At 45.5% G+C, this 22,468-nt stretch overlaps 1 protein-coding gene across 2 annotated transcripts in view; it reads right to left on the bottom strand.

The window, feature by feature from the left end:
* The window catches only part of ERICH2 (glutamate rich 2), a 670,025-nt gene that overhangs the window by 89,871 nt on the left and 557,686 nt on the right, over positions 1-22,468 (bottom strand). For both annotated transcript variants that reach the window (XM_069616183.1, XM_069616184.1), the window contains one exon: positions 20,813-20,870. In XM_069616183.1, the coding sequence (XP_069472284.1) occupies positions 20,813-20,870 (58 nt within the window). The remainder of the gene's footprint in view (positions 1-20,812; positions 20,871-22,468) is intronic.

Below are 22,468 nucleotides of genomic sequence, written 5' to 3'. Positions count from 1 at the left end.
GAATCCCAGGTCTGTGAGCAGCCGGACGGTCTTCGCTGTGTGTTCGACGGCGAGTTCCCTTGTCCCTGCTCGGATGAGCCAGTCGTCCAGGTAGGGGTAGACGTGGATCCCCTGCAGGCGCAGCCACGCCGCCACTGGTGCTAGGCACTTGGTGAACACCCTGGGCGCCGACTTCAATTCTAACAGGATGGCCTTGAACCGGTAGTGCCGCCCTTGGACTACGAACCAGAGAAACTTTCGGTGTTCTTTTAGGATGGGAATGTGAAAGTACGCATCCTCCAAATCCAACGACGATAGGAAGTCACCTTCCTCCAGCTGGCCCAGCACGTGCTGGAGGGTGACCATCCAGAACTTCTGTGCCTTGATGTATTTGTTTAGCCAACGCAAGTCCAGGATGGGACTCCAACCTCCTGTCTTCTTCCTGATGAGGAAATATCTTGAGTATACTCCAGAGCCCCAGAACCTCTTTGGGACGAGCTCGATGGCTCCTTTCTTGAGCATCGCCCTTACCTCTAACAGCAGTTGAGGGACGTGGTTTTCCTTCCTGGCCATTGGAGGAATTTGGGGGCACTTTTTTAGGAATCCCAGAGTGTGCCTATGGGCCAGGGCATCCAGCACCCAACGGTCGGTGGAGATGGACTCCCACACGCTGACGAACTTTGCCAGCCGACCTCCCACCGGGGTGCTTCGGTGGGGGCCCGACGCAACGGCCGTTGAGTCTTGCTTGCAAGCAGCCTTGCCTCCTTGACCTCTCTGGCGACGACGGTGAGATCCACCTGACTTGCCTTGTCCCCTGTAGGCTTCTTGCGATGAGGAACGGGCCGCCTGACTGTAGGTTGAGGAGCCGCCGCCGAATCGTTTGGAGGCACCTTGCTTGCCTCCGGAGTTCCGAAAGGGTGGCTGCCGTTGCTGCAGAACTCCCAAGGCCTGAGCCGTCTCCGTGTCGGTCTTGATGGCCTGCAGCGACTCATCCACTGTCTTCCCAAACAGATTGTTCCAGCCGAAGGGCATGTCCAAAACCTTGGCTTGCACGTCCTGGCAGAAATCCGTCGCCTTGAGCCACCCCCGACGTCGAAGGCAAACGCTGTTGCCCAACTGGCGGAAACCGGTGTCGGCAATGTCCATGGCCACCGTTATGGCATGGTCCGACGCCACCTCACCCTCCTGTAGGATCGCCAGGGCCTCTGCCCTCTTGTCGTCCGGGAGGAAGTCCAAAAGGGGGGCGATCTTGTACCACAATTCCCTGTCGTAGTGGGCCACAATCGCTAGGGCGTTGGCTGCCTTAATTGTCGTTGCCGCTGACGAGATGACTCGTCGTCCCATGGCATCCAGCTTCTTTCCCTCGCCGTCCGGTGGGGAAGTTGAAGAGGAAGCCGATGCCCCCCCCTGCTTTCTTCTTGGCCGCTGCTGAGACGATCGAATCCGGGGTCGGCTGTGCCCTAAGACACACCGGGGCAGCATCGGGGACCCGGTACTTCTTCTCGTACCGGTCCCTCTTGGCAGGTGTCGTGGACGGGTTCTTGAGGAGGGCAAGTCCCTCGTCCCAGATGTCATCCAGCAACGGCACCGCGAGGACCGTCTTCCTCTTGGCCTTGCGCCATTGGTAAAGGAAGCCTTCCTTCTTCTTCTCTTTGGGGCAGAGCTGAAAAATCTTGGATGCCCTGGCAATCACGGCATGGAAGGAGCCAATCTCGTCGGGCGGGGACGCCTGATGAATCGGAGACGGCAGGTCAGTCCCGTCGTCGCTGCCATAGTCATCTGTCCCGTTATGGCGTGTCTGTTCCCATGTCGTCCCTCGGGACCGGGGAAGGCGACAAAGGCTGAGAAGGCCGTGAGGGCTGAAGGGGCACTGGATGAATTCTCCTCCTCTTGTTTGGAGGGCTTCCCGATGGACCCAGTTCAGCTGGGTCGTCCGTCAGGGGTAGGGGCAGACCGCTCGGACTTCTTCTTCTCACCTGCTGGGCTCTTGCCTTCCAGCCAGTTGGAGAGATGGGTCCGACGATCCCTCATAGTCCAATCCGACATGTTCATGCAAAACGCACAGTCCTTCTCTACGTGCGTTTTGTCCTCGTGGAGGCAGCAAAGGCATTTCGAATGCTCGTCCTCCTTGAACACATTTTGTAGGTTGCATCCAGGGCAAATCCTGAACAGTTTGCCGGGAGTCGAGCTTCCCTTCTCCTGGGCCATGGTCTTCTCGTCCGTGAGGTAGGCCTCAGAAACTTCTGGAATCCTCCAAGAAGCGCAACTCGACGAAAACTTCACCCTTGAGGGGTGTAGATAAATCCGAAACGGGTCCCCGTTGATCGGAAGTAGAAACGGTGGAGCTTGAGGCTCGATTAAACCGAAAAATGGGATAAATCTCTTTGAAAAAGCGCAAAACGTAGTAAAAGCTTGAGAGCTATAGCACGAGGACTCCCAACACTTGAACGTGCGGTAAAAATCTGAGGATGGCTGCCAGGGGCGGGGCTTAGGGAGAGGGCAGTCATTGGCTGGGGACAGTATGACCCAGAGACCAGTGATTGGTTACTACTAAGAAAGACAGATTAGAAACGAAACTGATATGGATTTTTTCTTTACCGAGGATTCCCAGCCTGACGACGGGGAATATTCATGAGCATGTGAATCCATGCCAGACCCCATGGTGGAGAAATATATATATTGCCTGTATGTTATTTTGTGTGAATTGGCTTTTATACTGCGCACATCACCACCATAGTTGTCTTAAAGTGCTGAAATCTTGTCTGTATGGGGAAAAACTTGACCCCTCCTAGGGTTCAAACCAGTATGTGGTCTGTGGGGTGAAAAAGACATGGGAAAAAGTGGAAATGGCAAAGAAGAAGTAGGTCTGAGAACAAAACAGAACCGACTTAGATCATTAAAACATGATGCTGGGTGTGACAGTTCTCCATAGGTCTCTTTACAATTATTGGCAAACAATAACAGGACTCCAGGCAACTATTTCCCTACTACTCCTGGATTTTTAGGAAATTGCAATCTATGTACAGAGCAGGCAAAGACAAAAATTGGTTTACAAAGTGTATGTGAATACATTTTTAAGGACTAATCCTTTATTCAATTTTTCCAAAAATATATATTCATGTTATATTAGCGCAATTATAAGTATTTACAAAGACTTTACAATAAGTGCATGTGTGCATATTTTGTTAAGAACCCTACCATAAGAGAAGTCAATAATTCTTACAAACAAAATAAATAATATTCAGCCCACACTAAGGCCGCAACAGACTTCTCTGGGAATATCAATCAATAAAAAAAAAATCACCTCATCCCAGCAACACAAGGGACAAAATCAGATACTAACCACTGAGCAACTAGGCGATCAGGTGAGGAAAGCCTGTGTCATCATTTCGGGACTCCCAAGGGACGATGAGCCACAGGCGTCCCAGTGAAGGGTGGAACAGTGAAAGGTGAAGACCAGCTGTTGACCAGCCTCTTGGCCTCTTCGCCTATTGTCAGGGCTCGGCCCCATCGGCTCCGCTTCCTGGTCCACAGTTCTGCATGTGGCTCCACAGTAGGCTGACGTATCCCCCAGCGAATCGGGCACCGCAAGCCACCAGAAGGATCACATTACCCAGAGGTCTAAATGCTCGCGTACGGCACGCATGACATGTCAGCGTGACCAAAACACGATATGGAACCATCATTCTTTGCTCTATGTGAACATAAATCGGGAAACTGCTTCCAGCTCAGTGCTCCTCAACTACTGTAAGTTTGAAGTGAGTATCTTTGGTATTAAAGTTTCTCATGTCTGGTTTATGGATATTTCTTCTGTTCTGCCGTTTTGTGGATTGTCTTCTGGAACCACCCTAGTCTGTTTTGGTTGCCTTACTTGGATGGAATATCTTGGTGTTTGACCTCTGCATGCTTCTTGGATTTCCTCTGGATTACCCCAGGATTCTTTGATTGGAACTTAACATCCTCCCAACTGGAGTTGGCTGGACCTTAGATTTTGGACTGGCCTATATCCTCCTTTAGTTTGCGCCCTCGAGTCATTCAGGTTTAGGTCCCATCGCCCTTTTGACTTGTGCGTCTGCAGGCTACCAGTGACGGGCGATGTTTCTGACCTATGGACTCTTGATACTTAAGGTAGGAGTGAATCCTTTGCATATAGGTTTAATGTAATCTGAGCAGCATGCTACAGCTTTGCCTGTTCATTCTCCTGCCTTGTCACCCGAGTTCCTAGCCTAGTGGTTCTGTTCTCAGGCTGTGTTCTCAGGAGGAAAGGCTCCCTAAGATCGGAGACCCATTACCTCGTCCTCCCGGCTCTGGTGAGGTGGTGGGTTCATGACACCAATGAGCCTTTGTTTTTGCCTTTCTCCCTGCAGCACCTGTGAGTACTCCTAGCTAATTACTGTCTTGTCCCTCCAAGCTGCAGTACTCATCTCCAATGCTCTTACCACTCACCTCTCCCTTTGCTTTCTCCAATCATGCTACAACTTCCTCCTTTCCTATCCCTATCGCAAAACTCACATCTCGAAACTCCCACTGCTCCATCTCTCTTGCCGCTCATATTTCCAGCAAACAAAGCTGAGTTAACCATACCACCCCTAACACCTATCCACCTCGCCTCTCTTCCTCAGAGACTCTACTTCTATACACTTTTTGCCCAGTCTTTATGCAACAAAACTTTCTTTATAACTGACTACTTTCCACACCAGCTCTCCTCCCCTAGGCCTCCATGCAACAACTGAAACCTGGATTTCTCCATATGACACTGCTACGCTAGCGGCACCATATGACTCCAAACTATCCTTCATTCACTCTCCTAATCTGACTGGAAGAGGTGAAGGCGTAGGCCATCCACTCTCTTCACGCCTCAACGACTCACAAATCTCCAATGCCATATCCTCTCCTACCGCTTTTGAATTCACCATCTCTACTATTGCTCCGCCTCACATCATCTCCATCTATCGCCCTCCTGGTACCAGTGGACCATTGTTTGATGAACCTGCGCAAATCCTTGATTCTCTTTCCACTTAACATCACCTCATTGTCTTAGGTGACTTTAACCTTCCCTCTCCAACCACTTCTCAAAAATTCTGAACTTCAGTTTTTTCTTAATGACCACGCTCGCCACTCTAGCCATAACCTACTGAGGGCAACTCTTGATTTCTTATTCATCTCCACCTCTCTGTCAGTCACTAACACTTCTGTCACATCATCCATATCTGATCACTGATGGTTTCCACCACCATCTCCTTTCCACCATCGCTCTTATCCTCCTCCACTTGCCTTACCCATCAGTAAAAGGAAATGTAAACCCTCTGCCATTCCTCCCTTTCTCTCAGACTTCTAGTTCGGACTCTTTCCCTTCACAGCTGATTCCTCTTCCACTAACACTGCCTTTTCCACCTTCGTATCACTACTATACGACTCATTTTCCTCTCACTTCACACTGCTAACTTTCACCCCTAAGTCTCAGCATCCTCAACCATGGTCATCCCATTTATACGCTCTCTCTGCACAGACATGCACCGGCTGCACAAATCAAGGTGTACCCACTCGCATGAGGGCCTGAAACTTTTACCCATCTGCCATGAACACTGTCAATCCTCTCTTGATGGAGCGAAAACAGATTGCTACTGCGTCCTAATTGCTATCAGATCCACTCTCACAGCTAATGACTAGCTGAATACTTTGCTGCAAACATTGCCAAAATTAGAGACTCTCTCCTGACCTTCCTCACACTCCCTACTCCTACTTTCTAAACTCCTCCTACTCTAACATCATCCTCTGACTCCATCTCTCACTTTAGTCACACTAATACTGAAGAAGTATTATCTCTACTGATGAAGGCTAACCCCTCTAGTGCCCCCGTCAGACCCTCTTCCTCCTCAGCTAGTCAGGAATATTGCCCCTTAAATGGCCTCTCACCTCGCTGAACTCTTCAACCGGTTCTTAGACTCTGTTTGTTTTCCCTACATTTTCACAATGGCCATGGATATCCCTCTCCTAAAATAGCAAGAGGCTAACCCGAACATATTGGCTAACTTTCGCCCCCTGTCTCTCCATTCGCACTACTCTGAAGTGCTCAAAAGGATTGTGCTCAACAATCTTACCAAATTCTTAGACATCCATAACCTTCGAGATCCCCTACAAGCAGGTTTCCGCTCCTGCCACTCCATGGAAGCTGCTCTCATGAATGTCTCCAACTTAATCCCCTCTGCTAAGCACTCCAATCTATCCTCAATCCTATTTCTGCTTGGCCCGTCTTCTGCCTTTGGCACTGTCGATCAGTCTGAGCTCCTTAATTCTCTTTTTATTCTTGGAATTTGCGATCGAGCCCTTGCCTGGATTTAATCCTACCAGGCACGTTGCACATTTTCTGTCTCCTGGAGCAACAACCCATCTGAACTGGCACATCTGTTGGTGTTCCACAGGGCTCTATCTTGGATCCTCTCCTCTTTACACTCCACACCTCTGTTCTTGGGTCACTAATCTCCTCCTTTGGATTCTTGTACCAGCTCTTCGCATACCACACTTAAATCATCTTCTCTTTTTCTGAACTCTTCCCCCGATCTCTCTATCACAATTTCAAACTGCATATCTGACATTAAATACTGGATTGCTTTGCACTCTCTGGTGTTAAACCCTACTAAAACAGAGGTTGTCTTCTCCCCTGCCAAACACTCTCCCTCAACCCTTCCCCTGCCTATCCAGTTCTCCCCTACTCTTCTTCAGCTAGATACCTCAGTGCCATACATTACCCTTTTCACGCCTTCTCTACATTAATCTCCAACACTGCAAGTGTGACTTGTCTCAACCTCCTAAATATTAGGAAAATCAGGTACCAACACTGGTAAGCATCTCTTAACTACTGTGGTATTCTCCAAAGTAGACTATTGTGCCAGCATCCTCTTTGGTCCCCCCCCCAACTATGCTTCCTGGGTCGTGTAATATTATCTCCACCAATAATATTGCCATATATATGTATCAGTCTAGAAATGGAATAGGCGACATTATTGATGGGGATTAATATTAGCTTTAAATGGGACCGGGGTTTGCGGAGGTGTCCCCCGCTCCGTTAATACAAATATGGAGGTAGTGGGGTGTCCCCTGCAGGTTCCATGGGGTAATATCGCCCCAAAAAACAGTGGTATTCTTGTATGGTGACATTTTTGCAGCGATATTAACACATGGCACTTGCTTCCTGTCCTCTCAACAAGTTCATTTATTTTGCTAGCAGGACTCTTTGAACTCACTCACTTCCTCGTACTTCCTTGTACCATCACCATGCTGGATAGCTAAGAATGCAAAATAGAGCCAAATTAAAATGTCTGCTCGTGGCAGAGCTTTCTGCTGCCCTAGGCCCAAATAAGTGCACACCCCACCCCAACTTTCTTTACTCCACCTCTGCCAGACTCTGCCCCTTCAACAAACGCTGCCCGCGGTGTCCAAACTACGCCCTTCATCCCCATTTTGTCCCCCATTTTGGCTCCAAAACATTATAAGGACGTTATTGTTGCATAGATTAGAATGTTATTACTTCGTCTCCATTGATTCGACCCGGTCAGCTTCTATGTTATGTTAGTTGAAAGAGTGTTTTCAGATCTCTGCTGCCCAAGGTTTGGAGAAGGCAGTCTGTTCTACAGTTGAGTGCATTAGAGGTAATTGTTACGGCTAATTGTCTACTTTCGGTTAGGCCCAAAAAGAATCTTTTAGAGGAAGCGATAAGAACATAAGCGGTCAGACAACTGGTCACAAGTGAGAGAAAGTTGGAACGAGGAATTTTGGTTTCAATGCTAATGTCTGGTTTCTCTCACAAATTGCCTGCTGTCACTATGAGAAGCACCTAGACTGGTCTGCAATATTAATGCAACTTAACTAAATGTATACATCCGGTCTTGTCAAATGGTAAAGTTTACATATAAAATATGTGCAAGTGGTACAGGAACATCTTATACAAATTATGAATAAAAAGAACTCAACCCCATTCTGGTGTTAGAAGGGGGCAAAATGGAAATAAGGCAAGTTACCTGCTGCAGCCGATGTACCTCCAATCCCTTGGGCTCGGAAGCCATTTACATATGGCAACATCACAAGTGAAGTTTGTAAACTCTGCCTGGGCATAAGCAGCTCAGTAGAGTAAAGCCAGTTGGAGAAGATTCTTGGAATCTTTGGCTGTGCATTCTCACAGTTGAGTAAAGGATAAGGGGGAACCTCAACATTCATGTGTGGGAAGCTACATCATTCCTAGTAGCTGCACAATGCAAGCACCTTATATAACAAAGTGGTACATGCGGTTTACATCATTGTTGTTTGTGCAATTGCTCAAAATACGCAACACTCCAACAGTAGAATTGAGCAATGGATTGGGTGTTCCAGCACAATATTACCTTTGTGGGTGTGGTTTCGGCTATGGGTCTTGCCAGCTTGCGTTTAAGGCAATTTAAAATGTTTGGTAACTCCATAGAGTTGGTTGGACTGTACAATATATAGGAACATTTCAATATTTGCGGAAATAGATATAGATGTCCTCCTGTTGTTTGAAGTACTGTTTCACAGTAAAAGTCCTACCTTGTATTTAAAATATAATTAATGTAAAGATTACTTATTAGCATCACACTTATGCATTGTGGGACATACTTTGGAGTTGGTTCTCCTGGTAGTACTGAGTGTGCAGCAAAATGTCATCCAAGATACATGAACAACCCAGCAGGGATGCCATTTGCCCGAGTAGCACTGAGCAGCTTCTGTAAAGATGGCTTAACGGATATCTTTACAGGACACTTTACAGCTGTGAAACAGTGTGTACCTTTGGCACACAGGTTTTCTTCTCACTCTCTATGGCTTTGGGTATCCTTTTACAGGTTTCTTGATGCACTTGCGCATTCAGATTGACTCTTGGCCATTTTACCTTCTATGATCTATTTTATGGCGGCCACAGATGTCTGAAATGTTGGACCGGGGAGGGAAATTAGTGCTTGCTTCTGAACATCATTTTAGTGCCAACTGTGGGATCCCGGTGTTTGAATTAAACATAGGTATACATTTAATATTGCAAAATGATTCATCATTTTTAACTCTTACTTTTCTGAAGCAAAAACACTCATTTTTGCAACGGTTTAAAAAAATGTATGTTGTGTATTTGAAAATAAGATTGATTACTTAACACAGCGTATGTGTGAATTGATTAAAAAGAACTCCAAAGATAATGTGCAGTGGCACCAATAAAACCAATGAGGTTACGTCTGTTTTGCAAATGAAAGAGCATTTTGGGAACATATGAATGATCAATGAGCTTTATATCCGTCATATATGTATGAGAGTTGTAGGACAGTCACTAAATACCTAAAAGCACGTTGGGTTTGGTAAGCATTTCCTTTTTTTTATTTTTAAACAAAACTCACCCCAACAATAAAGCTTTTGTAAATATCAAGCATATATAAGTTTGCCCATCAAAGACATTAGCATTCAGAGTGGAATGACTGCTAACAGCTCAAAATGACTTGCAGTGTTGTGGATCAACCAGACTCTGAGAAACAAAATCGGCTTTATATTTAAAAAAAAGACAACCAGTAAATTGAAAATAAACCACAATAAAATGCTGCTTGTCTGGGAATCTGCCACCCGAGGCCTGGGCTTAGTCGGCCTTGTTGTAAATAAGTCTGTGGTCATGGTTCACAAATCTATCCACGGAAAGGCACCACTATCCAACTCTACAAGTCATCTCATAATCTCTGCGCTTCCTCCTTGACTACCCTTGTGGCACCTTGCCCTCCCTGTGCTTTTGCTCTTGCTCTCTTTCTTGCTCCACTTGCAAGGAATTCTCTTCCACGGACACCCGTGAAACAGTCTTAACGTATCTCTCATCCGCCTTCTAGCTAACATTTTGCCTTCCCCTCTACCCTGTCTCTTCACTTTCTACTGCCTCCACTCTAGCACTTCATCCATCATGGTCACATCCCCAACACAGCTGGCCATACCGCCTACTTGCACTTAAACATTTCTAATGTTGGTTGTCCTTAATCTATGTATGTCCACCCATGTATTATCCCTGTTGACTGTTCCATTTACTCCCCCCCCCACAACCTAGTCAGAATGTTACTCGACTTCACCCAATTGTAAGAAGCTCACTGCTTCTTGTCAAAATCTGATTTCTTATATATCATATGTTCTTTTGTGATCAAAAGAGAATTGTTCCTGCCTGCATAAATAAACCTCTTTAACTAATGAACTACTCTTTGATGAACAATAACAACCATATTACTTACTGACAGATGACAGGAATTGCCAATGATCTTTGGCATAACCTTTTACTTGAGTGCCAGTGTAAATACAGTGCATTACTTCATCACATGGGCATTTTCTATCCAAACATAGCTTGTCTACATGCAAAATGAATCTGCCAGTAGACTGACTTCAGAATACACTGAGTAGTTTCAGATCACTACCATTATGTTGCTGTAAGAATCAGTGGAGAGTGAGATGAGGCGACAATGGAGCTAGTGCACGTGCGTCACTCGGTGGAGATGGGCTAAGTCACTAGAGATAGCATGCTATGAGCCAACAGTCCAGACACTAGACCGTTCCTTGCATGGCCTCTCCAATCTCGAATCACCTCAGGGACACTGCTTCAGGAGCACAGCTTCCACAGGCCACAGCTCCCTCCACAGCCACAATCTACACCATGCAAGGATGCTGTCTAATGAGAGACTGTGCAAACCTCTGTTCCTAAACTGACGAGTTTTGGGATGTAATCACCGAATTGCAAACACGCGCGCACGCCAGTGCCGACACACAGATTTTTGAATCACAAATACAGTGCATACAATGATAGAGCAGCCTAAAAAAAGGATCCATATTGTGATTCATCTGATCCGACCCTCGTGCAAGCTTGGAGGTCTTATGGCCGTCAGGCATTCCTTTGCTTCATTCACACAGCACCAAATAAACACATTGTATGCGGTTGGCGGTGTACCCGGCTAAACATCTTCTTGGGCAAGCTTTCTTTAATCTTCCATTTCATGTCATGTGGCGCGGGTTTCCCATCGCTCACGTGACTAGGACCTATGACAACACCACACATGTAGGATTAAAATGGCGGGAGCTGAAGTTCTCCTAAAACTGCAGTTATCTTGCTTCCCCGCACACAGCGCCTCCCACCTCCTAGCCATAGCTCTCAACCATTTCTGTTGCAAAGGCCATTTTGTTTTTGGCGGGTGAGAGCCCATTGAAATGAATGGGTGTGCAGGAGGCTTGGCGGGTGAGTCCGCTCTTTACAAGGTGGGTGACACCGGTCAAAAGCGTGTGAGTTGAGTTGAGTGAGTTGATGTCCTAGCATAATGTATGTTGAGAAGTTATTTTGAAGCAGGGTAAAACATATGCAGAGGCCTTTGCATTTCTGGATGGAAGTTGGTGCAGCAATGCCCATTATCCTTTCTCAAAGTGCAATTGATTTGATTTTTTCACTGGCCTGGGACGGGTAATGCGAGGGAAGGAGGGGAAGGACGTTCTGTGATGCTGTGGCGTGAAGGGGAGGCAAGCCAGAGTAGGCCATGGGAAGAAGCGTGGAGGGCAGACAAAGGCAGTGGGAAGCCGGAACGCTGTCAGCATTCTGGTGGGGCACGGAATCCTGTGAGCTATCAGGATCCATGAATACACTGGCTCATGTCACCCTGAAGCCCTAGATTCTGATTGGCTCCCAAGATTCCCACATACCACCCTGGGTGCATGGTGCTCATTACAGCAGATGGTAAATAAAAGGAACATCATCAAATAAAAATAGCAGAAGGTATATTGTTTTGCTTTTCTCTCCTAATCCACAAGCTAAGGTCCTCTGTCTCCAACTGAATCTTTTGGTATCAAACACACACAACGTTGCCCTGCTTTCAGGAAAGCAGGGGGGCAGGTGGGGTTTGGGACAGAACATAGCATATGACATGAGAGCAAGGAAAAGGGTACTACTCCATGTGTAACCATTGTGCAGGTCTTGCTTTGAATAATAAAGCAGAGTAGATTGACAGATATCTAATTGACTCAGTTGTAAATTGCCTGATGCTGCAGTTTTTGTTTAATGGGAATAGGGCGTAGGACCTATCAAACCTTCTAATGCCCAGCGTTCAGGAAGTTCTTTAAAAATGTTTTTCTGAAGGACAGACCAATGCAGGTGTACTTCATGGGTAACTTCAGCTGTCACCGTTTCTAGGATAGGGGCTCTGAGAGTACAGAGGTTTGAGTGGATGCAGGTAGCTCTTGGAAGGATGAACAGGTATGGAGTGGAGTCAGGAGTGGAGGTAACAGTGGTAGATTATGGTGTAGATTGATCTGGTCAAATGGAGACCCAGCTCATATACCAAAGGAATTCAGATAAAATTCAGCTGTAGCACTTCAGGTAACCAGACACTCCCTGTTTATATTTTAAACTCAGCAGTAGGTCCACAGACTGATAAAAAAAAAAACAATGCAGCCCTCACAGCCAGCCATGGAATGCAACTTCATAACAGACCACAAGGTACATTGTGTACCATGACCATGGGAGATATCTGCGTCACTAATAAAGGGTTTGAGTATGACCGATTACAGAAAAATGGGGATACGCAGGGGAACAAAGAGCAAAATGTTACAGACACGCTGTCTCAGAGGCACAGCTTAGGACTTTCCTTTTATAGTCATGATCTGTGGGACACTGCCCAATGTTTGCTGTGGGAGTCTGCAAGTGTTCTCATTCCCTGCCAAATTCTAACCAAGGGGGTACCTTGTTCTGAAGAGACTAAAAACAGATCAACTTGCACACTCTTCACATCGGGAGAGACCCTTCACCTTCTTGCTCAAGTAGCATTGATTGAAATTCCCTCAACTGCATGGCAGAAAGGCAGCCAGGGCTATCGCGATGGCTCCGATATCAAAGGGACTGATCTGGGGCTCATTTGTCTTGATTATCCTAGTGACAGTCATAGACGTACTGGAGAGTCAGCGGAGGTAAGTGCTCATATAAATGTTCCCTTTGCTTGACTAGAATGCGATATCCACCAGTGCCAGTCCCTATGAGATGAGATAACACCATGCTCAATCCTCAAGGTTACCTCAAAACAAGGACTATTGACCGTTCAGAGCCCACTTAGGAAAGCCATTATCAGCTGTACCTTCAACAAGGGAAAAATGCACGAGGTCAAAAGCCCCAAATGGTAAGAAACTTCACATTCAGAAACAGAATGTTTGGATACATATTAACACATTTTGAGAAATGTACCTGACCCTCTTTAGAGATGGTTTGGCAAAAATTAATTGTACGTTTTTGAAAGGGATGAGGGCTCACTTCTTGGAGCTTAGGAAAAACACCAGGGAGGTAGTAGCAAGCACATCCCGAGCAGGTGTAATGATATGAAAGGCTATGTTTTCAGTTTCTTTGTTTTTAATATGCTTTGTTATGTTGTCTTATATCGCACACTGTTACCATTTGGGGTAGTCTCCAAGTACTCACGTGGCTCTACACGATAGAGGGTGGGATGGGTTAGTGGGAGGAGTAGGATAGGATAGGTCGAGAACCAGGAGAAACTAGCATCTGTGTGCATTGACTTGCAGATGAGAATGATTGTGTGCATTGGCTTGTTGTATCCGTAAGGGTAAGGCCCAATGCCTGGGTTGTTTGTTGTGTGCAAATGTTTATTTTGTTGGGGATGGGGGTGTGGGGGTGTGTGTGTGTGTGGGTAGTTTGATCGTGCACACTCTTTTGTTATATACATAAGGAGAGGTCCAGTGTACAGTTGTTTGTGTGTCATTGTTTGGTAAATTGGGTGTGTTTTTTGTGCGTTTCATGTGTAGTTTGGCTGGTAGTTATGGTTGTGCGCACTGACTTGTTGTATTTGCATGGGTATGTTGCAGTGTATGGGATTGTTTGTTGTATACTGTTAGGGGAGTTTTCCTAATGTTTATCCGTGGTAAGACTTTATAAAACTATCCCATGGTATATAGGCTCCAAAGTCTACTATAAGTCTGCACTACTCCAGGTTTTGGTAGTATGGCAGAGCAACCAGGTTTATTTTAGGAGGGAGATGTGAGTTGTAGGTTAAGTACAATTAATTCAGTAAATAGATAGGCTTAAAGAAACTCTTACACACTTGAAGTTATATTACAATAATAATGTATTTTATATATACAAGGATAAAGGTATTTTCAGGTAAATACTATTTCCAACTAATCAACACAATAGAAAACCAATGCAATTCTTCAGGTGAGGAAACCATAAGTTAAGAATAATACAGGTAATTGAACACAGTTCAAATGTAAGTAACATCACTTGTCATAGCAACTCAGAAATTGTTTTGTTGTACGAAAAAAGGGGTAGGCAACACCAACAATAGCAGGCCAATACCTTAAAAGACTTGTATTACTTTTCAGAGGCCTTAAAGCTTTAGCAGTCCATCCCTATATAGGTAGGAGTACTTTAAATTCAGATTGGAGGTAAAACATATAAGGCACAGATGCAGAAAAGGCAAAGTTCCAGAGGATTTGTCAATTACAAGTAAGTAAAGGGCTTTTGTTGGTCAAAAAGGTTCCAGGGAACTTGAGAAAGGCTCTCTCTGGGGGCACAAGCATGAGGCCTGGGCGAACACCCATACACCAGAATCAGCACTCCAGCAACAAAGGAGTGACAGAATGACTCAAGGTATGTACTACCATAAGTCCCACAGTACCTGATGAGTTATGAAGAAGATGCAGCTGGATTCTTTCACAGGGCAGCAGTAGTGGACCCAGTCTCCTTTTCCTTGGTCGTGGTGATGAAAGGAGGGACTCTGGGAGGGATGTCGCTGCAGCAGTCCAGCAAAAGGACTCACGGCAAAGGATTCTTCATGCCCCAATGTCTGTCTTGGGTTTTTGTGCCTTTTTACAGACTCCAATGGGGAACAGTTCTTGTCCGAACGATTTACCTCACTTGCTCGGTCCTGCACACTGGTGAGGGCTCTTTGAGGAGGGGGATCTTGCCTCTGGAGTTCTGGAAGGAGCCCACCAAAGTTTTGGGAGAGTTTGTTCACAGCAAGACGATGCACTGCAATCAGGCTCAAGGTCCCATGATATTGGCGGTTTGCAGCCCAGGAAGGTTGCAGCACGTTGTGGGATGGCTTGAATTGAAGGTCGTGTTAGGACTGATGATGTCCTCTAGTCCTAAGGGAGGAAGCCATTCTCTTTGGAACTTCCCTATCAATTTGAAAACGGGACCAGGACAGCAATGGTACTTCAACAGGCTTCACCGGTCACTTGAAGGTGCTGCAGGTGTCTCTGGTCATCTTCTTCGTTTCTTCTGAGTCTTTTGCCTCAGGATCCTTGCCTTTTATACAAGAACTCAGCCAATCAACAGTCCTGCAACATTCAAACTTTGGGGGAGGCTGTCTTTTCAGAACAGCCAACCTCCCAGTTGGAAATGGTTACAGGCAGGCATCCCATAAGAAAAAGAACAGTGGCTTTTCAGACTCCTCCCCTGCTTCATGTCCTCACAGACACATTGGAGCCTTGGTGGGCTTCACAAAGGATTCCAGCCAAAAACAAAAGTCAAACCAGAACCCCTCCCACCCAGGGTGGCAGAAGATGAACCAAAAAAGGACAAGCACACATGTCGATAAAAGAAAGAAGCCACCATTTTGGGTCAATGGTGACCCTTCTGTGCATAAATAACAGCAGCTGTGAAGACAGCCTGCGAGTCAAAATTTAACTAGTTGGTAGAACACATCCACTGGAACCAGCCATAAGTCTATGCTTGTTACTGTAGCAGAAATGTACAGGAGTAGTGAGAAAGGGGATGGATACAAGATAATCGCTCAGCACTCTACATAGGCTGGTGTGTGTTGATCTCACAAAAGGAAAAGCTACAAAGGATTACAAAGTATCCCTCCGACCTTGAGAGCAGTAGTTCTCAAGGAAACTAAATATATAAGGAGAGCCCAAAGAGCTCCCAGCAACACTGCGCAAAACGTGCTGTGTTCTGCAAACGTGAAACACACATGCCTTTAAATGTATGGAGGAAAGCAGTACTCCATAAAACAAAGAAAAAACACAATGAACAGGGTTCCCATGGTCAGTGCGGAAAGAATGGATGAGGGGAAAAAAGACTACCCTCATTCAGGAGAACAAGAAAAAGGTCCAGAAGTCCAGCAAAAAGTACAGGGGGTCTCATAGGTAGAGGGGATTTGGCATAAAAATGAAAAATCTCCCTAACATATGCAAATGTTAGTTATGTTGGGTTTGTGTGTAGTTAGGCTAGCCCATAGGGCATGTATGGTACTTGGGAGGTAAGTTGGAGGGGAGCAGGAGGAGGGTGGTTGGCACATTGGCTGCTCTCAAAGTTCATCCAAGTATGTCCCCAGAGCTCACCCAGCTGCGACTCAATGGTACCATCCAAATGATTCCAAGTGCAATACACTGGCTGCCCCCACCGGCCCTCTAAACTCTGCACACTGACTACTCCCACAATTCCTCTAAGTGTGATACATTGGCTACTCTGAGTAGGCCTCTCTGTGCAGCAAGAGCTGCCAGGTTCCAAATTGTGCTTCTGAGTACAGCAAGATTAACAGCTAACGTGACACAATTCTATCTAGTGTGAGGGATGGATAGTCTTCATAGTTCTATCTAATATGGCGCATGGCTAATCTTCACAGTTCTGTCTATTGTAACATATTTCCTGTCCCAAATTACTTCTAAGTGCAACACACTGCCCGCCCCCTTAAATATATCTAAGTGCAACACTGTGTCTGCCCCCTAAACTACATCCAAGTGCAACACTGTGTCTGTCCCCAAATTACATTAAGTGCAATGCATTTCCTGCCCCAAATTACATCTAAGTGCAATACATTGCCAGCCGCAAATTACATATAGGTGCAAGACATTTTGTACTCCTAAATTACAACTAAGGGTGACTAGGGGGGAGTAGGTAATCTACAGAGTGGTATTATATTAATCGCGATAATGTGGAAGTGGCATTGTTTTAATTGAGCACAGTAATGTCTGTGTTCACCGCCCATTCCTTAGTTACCTTAGTTTTAGCTGTAGGGCGTTTCCTTGGTCGTCCATGGGCAAACGGGGAGAAGAGCTGCCCTTTAACTTGAGCCCTTAGTTGGCTGCCCGGGCATAGCTGCCCTGGGGCCCTTAGTGAAGAGGGTTGATTCCTTGTGGGGCCACCAAATACAGGCAGGGCAGGCGGGAGGAAGGAGTAGGGTCAGAATAAGGCGGCACAGAGGGGAAAAAGAAAGGGAGACACTCAGGAGTGAAGAGGGCGGTCGGGAAGTGACACGGGCGTGAAGCGGCGCAGAGGGGATACAATAAATAAAGGGAAAAAAGGCAGCAGAGCGGGTTTAGGCAAAAGGGCACAAGGTCACTCACCCCAGGAAAGATGCCCTGAGGAGGCATAGGTGGCACAGTGCCTTCAAGTGGACTACCAAAACAGAGGTGCTCTTCTTCCATCCAAAAGCTCATCTCTTCCTCAGCCTATCCAGTTCCCACCCGACATGCCACCCTACTCTTCTGCAGCTAAAAACCTCTGTATCATCTATGACCCTTCTCACACCTTCTCTACTTTGATCTCCAAAACTGGAACAGCAACTCACATCAACCTCCTACATATTAGGAAAATCCGACACCTCCTTCCTTTCAACACCGCCAAGCATCTCTCAACCACTCTTGTAAACTGGACTACTGTGCCAGCATCCTCTTTGGCCTCCCCAACTATGCTTTCTGTCTTCTTGACAGGATCATTAACTTCACTACCAGAACTCTTTTTGAACTACCTCCCTTCAAAGCTACTTTCTCATGCCAACAGCAGACTTGATGGGTGACGATGCAAAACAGGGCCAGGTTTAAATGTCTTCTACTGGTTCACAAATCTATCCACGGTAAGGCACCACTGTATCGATCGTCCTCTATCCAACTCTGCAAGTCTTATCGTAATCTCCACTCTGCCTCCTCAACTACCCTTGTGGCTCCTCGCTGTCCCTGCGCTTCCTCTCACTTCTGCTCTTTCTCTCTTCTTGCTCCACTTGCATGGAATTCTCTTACCCCGGACAGCCGAGAAACAGTCCACATGGATTTGTTCAAAACCAAACTAAAAGCATACCTCTTCACCTCCTAGTTCCCTCTTAATCAACCTCTCATCGGCCTTCTAGCTAACATGTTTCCCTCACCTCTAACTTGCTTCTGTCCTGCATTTCCTCTGCCTCCACTCTAGCACTTCATCATCATAGTTACATCCCAGGCACAGCTGGCCGTACCGCCTACCTGCACTTACAAATGTCCAATGATGGTTGACCTTCATCCATGTATGCACACTTATGTATTGTCCCCGGGGACTCTACCATTTACTCCCCTCCACAATCTGGTCAGAATGTGCCTCAAACTCACCCTGTTGTAAGAAGCTTGCTGCTTCCCATCAAATCTGATTTCTTATTTATTGTGCATTCTTTTGTGATCAAAAGAGCATTGTTCCTCCTGTAGATAAATAAATATTAACCACCATAACTCCACAAAAAAGAGTTGCCTTGGTAGAATATCTATAGTTGACGTGCAGTCATCCGCCCACCACTCAAGGGTAGACCTGGTCCCCCAAGATCCATCCAGGGAGTGTGACCTTCTCGTTCCAGCAAGCTCAGAGGACAACCTAGGCCAGGAAGGTGCTATAAGCTATTACCCCGCCTCTATCAGCAGCAGACCTCAGCATGACAACTCCTGAGTATTGCACAAGTTAATTCTCCTCTTGATCAAGTGTCTTCCAGTCAGAGGGTGTGAGAATCATACAGGCGGCACTTATGTATTTAGTCCGGCAGTGGCGTCCCCCATCTCAGATTCAACCTCTTCAGCTTTTTCATCAAGCTGTAAAGTTCTATCTTGCACTACGGTTACCTTATCACTTTCTGGACGTGTCTCCCCCTACACTTCAAGCGTCGAGCTTAGTATCGACTTGTATTGTGGATGCCGGTCTCATGAGCAGTTCCGTTGTGGCCAGTAGCCATATTCCAGTTACTCGTGGATTCCCACCATTTCTACGACTCCTCAGGGTTATGGCAGAACCAATGTCTAAGTTAAGCTACGTATAGAAACATATCTGATTTGGTGTTCTGGTAAGGCTAGTTTAATTTCCTCAGACTTCTGGCATTGTTGCTACACTTTCCTAATATAATTTAGAAACACCATAATGGCTGCATTGTCCCAACATACCGGGCCCTTTTGTCTGGTCAGTGGTAAGAGCGCATCATGATCACACATGTTAAATATCCTCGCCACAATGTATCTAGGCCTGGCTCCGAGTGGTGGCTTCTGTCTGGGGAATCTGTCTGCCCGGCCTACCACAAACCATTTTGAGAAGCCTTTGGTCCCAAACCGGTCTTGCAGCCATCGTTCTACGGAGTCCCCCTCCTCCCACTCCGGGAGACCGACTATTGTCAGGTTGTTTCTCCACGAACATCCTTCCATGTCCTTAGCCCTTGCCTTCAGCGCTTTCATGGTTTGCAGCAAATCATCCATATTTTATTTTTTATAGCTGCAGCCCAACCCCTTTCACTGTTGTCACTTTGGAGTCAGTCTCTTCCTTCCTCTCTGGTCTGCTACATATTAACTCAAAGCATATTAAGCTCTTCCCCTATGGTGCCTGTTTTGCCTTCCAGAGCCACTCAAGAGCTTGAAAGCTACAAGGAACTCTGTAATTCTGTCTCCAGGCTTGGTGGATTACCCATGTATGGCGATGGAGTCAAAGCGGCTACAGGAAGTCGGACATGGCCCATTGGTGCTGTAAATGTAACCCAACTTTGGCTGCTGAGTGCTGAGCCCCCCCCCCCCCCCCCCACTTGAAGTCCTCTTTACCCAGTCAGCTTTCCATAGGGCAACGCACCTCAGGTTCACCATGTCGGAATGCTTTTACTTCTTAGTACTGTAAAAATATCCATTATTATTATCTAATGTAATGGCACCAGATAAATTGATCTTAGAAGGAGGCAGGGCCATGTAGGTGGTGCCGGGATTCAAACTCACGAAATACAGGCTTGCCCCATGTTAGAGGTGAGCGCTTAACCTGTGAGCCAGCCACTCGTTAGACACACCAGACTTACACAACTCCCTCCACCATGACCTCGACAATGACACATGATGTTGAATGACAACTTGAAAGGCAGGGGAATAGCTTGGGAGTGATCCCTCCCTGCCATAAATCACAGGTACCTCCAGTGCTTGGCACAGACAAGTTTGTGGAAGTATGTTACCTGCAGGTTGAGTGACAACAACCAGTAGTCCAGCGCATGAGAATCTAAGCAAGAGTCACCATTATTAAATGTGCAGTATCTTGTTTAACAGGCTATACTTTATGAAATGCCTTTGGGAACCCAATATTTTGGGCACAAGAAACATATTGAGCATCAGCAATTCCAAGATCCCTGATCCTAGATAAAACAATGGGTTAGGGGGTTGAAAGGTGGAGATTATCAAGGGGCAGGTTTAATGACCTCTGCACAACAGAACAAAAAAGGCAGTCTGCAGGGAGCTGTAGCCCTAAATGACCACTTAAGAAAAACTATTAAACTTTTTTTCTCAAAGTCACAGGGTGGCCCCAAAGGTATGGGGGCCCATTGTAACTGAAAAGGAGGAAAGCTTGCAACGCTGGGACTCTCTAAGCATACATGCAGCAAATAGTCTGCACATCAAATCATTGGCCATTTCAACTTGTGAGACTCGCCAAACATTGATTGACATACAGAAACCAATAACTCTAAAGAAGATACTATTTAAGAGATGTTTATATTACTATGTTAAAAATGTCCAAAAAGCGGTCAGTAAGAAAATCTTAAATGCATGATGAATGGTTTAAAACAGTACTTACTCATTTGGCAAAGTTTGCTTGACAGCTTGAAGTCTCGATCCATGACAGCTTTTAGGAACTGCAAAAAAAAATCTAATGTGAGCATATTTCCAATATTGTATAATAACACTACTTTCAGAGATTGGGAAAGAGCAACGTTTTTCCTGTGTCAATCAGTAAGTTAGCCAGCCATCTGTAATAAATACATAGTTCTATGGCGGTCTCAAACTCACTCAACTTATATAAGGTTCACAATGTCAGTGGGTCAACAGACAAACACACAAAAATCAAAAATACAAAAGGCACACTCCAATTACAAATGTTTTGTTTACACTACCTTAACTCCCAAATGAAATATGCAAGCATTTTCAATACTGTTCAAACTCAACAAAAACTAAATATGAGCAAATTGTTTGCCTTATATGTACATTCAACAATAAAGTAATCAATTTCCTTATGAAGTAAGTGTACATATTTGAACTTGTTTTTCACTTCCCAGGATTAGGGGCCAATGACAAAAGCGCAGATGGTAACGTTAAAAATACTCAACAAGAGCAAGCTTCCCACTCCAGAAGGCCTACCTATTCAGGTCGAGGAACCCACATGTCCAAACTTATTGAGACACATTTCAGCAACAGATTATAGTGAGCCAGGATTACATACTTCAACAGTAGGACAATGTTAAAACAATCTGCCCTTGCGTAGTACACCCCAATGCCAGATTTGGTGGGCAATTATCGAGACCCGTGAACACACTTTCTCCCAAAGGTCCTGCCAAATTAAGTTCTACCCATCAGCTTGACAGTGTTGGTGAACTAGAGATTTTCGAAGATCTTAACATTCCTTTTCTTGCCAAAACAGTGACTATCAACATCAATAAGTGTTTGCTAGCAGAATCTGGGCAGATAGCACACAGAAGTAACCATGTAGAAGGTACGATTACTTATGAGAATTAAAGTCTGAAAAAAAAGTCCCGTATGCAAAGACCTTATGACCTTGAACAAAAGTTCCTGCAAGTGTGCCAGACTTGCGTGTTGGAAAATTGGATGCCACTGTAGCTTTAAACTTAGCAAGGTTCTCTGTAGTATACTTGCAAATAAAAAAATCATGCAATTACAGGAAATCTGGAGCAATAGGGTTATATTTTAGTGTCTTGGCCTGGATGGCATTTGAATGTTTAGACTCAAGCATACTAGCTCATTTTCCAATAATTTTAATAGCATTGGGATTATTACATTTGAAAGAAGCGTAAAGCAACCTGAAACACATTTTCTACTGCATCTACCCATATTATTTTATACACTTTGAATCTCAGACACAAACCTTGATTTCTTAAAAAAATCTAAAACTAAATTATGGTTCCCGTCTGTCACACATCTTAAAGAAAAAAATCGACTAAGTTGCTGAACGGTGCCGGTACATAGTTATTGCCAGGAAGCATATTCTTTATCATCATCAGCTAACAAATTATTAATAACATTTGTGCCGGAAAAGTATGTTTCTTATCTCAAGTTGCCAGACCAACAAAACTGCAATTGGACACCCGCACACTGGCCTCTGCTCCTTCTGCAGTAAATGATGTCTCCTGTCAGGATTTTGCACCTGTTATGCAGAACATGTTACTTCTTCAACTTTTTTGTATCAATTCTTGCCCTCCATTGGCTGCTTGCCTGATTA

The sequence above is a fragment of the Ambystoma mexicanum genome, chromosome 9, assembly GCF_040938575.1.
Source record: "Ambystoma mexicanum isolate Mex_15411 chromosome 9, UKY_AmexF1_1, whole genome shotgun sequence".
Lineage (NCBI taxonomy): Eukaryota > Metazoa > Chordata > Amphibia > Caudata > Ambystomatidae > Ambystoma > Ambystoma mexicanum.
The sequence above is the reverse complement of the archived record's forward strand: the minus strand, read 5'-3'. Positions and strand labels throughout refer to the sequence as shown.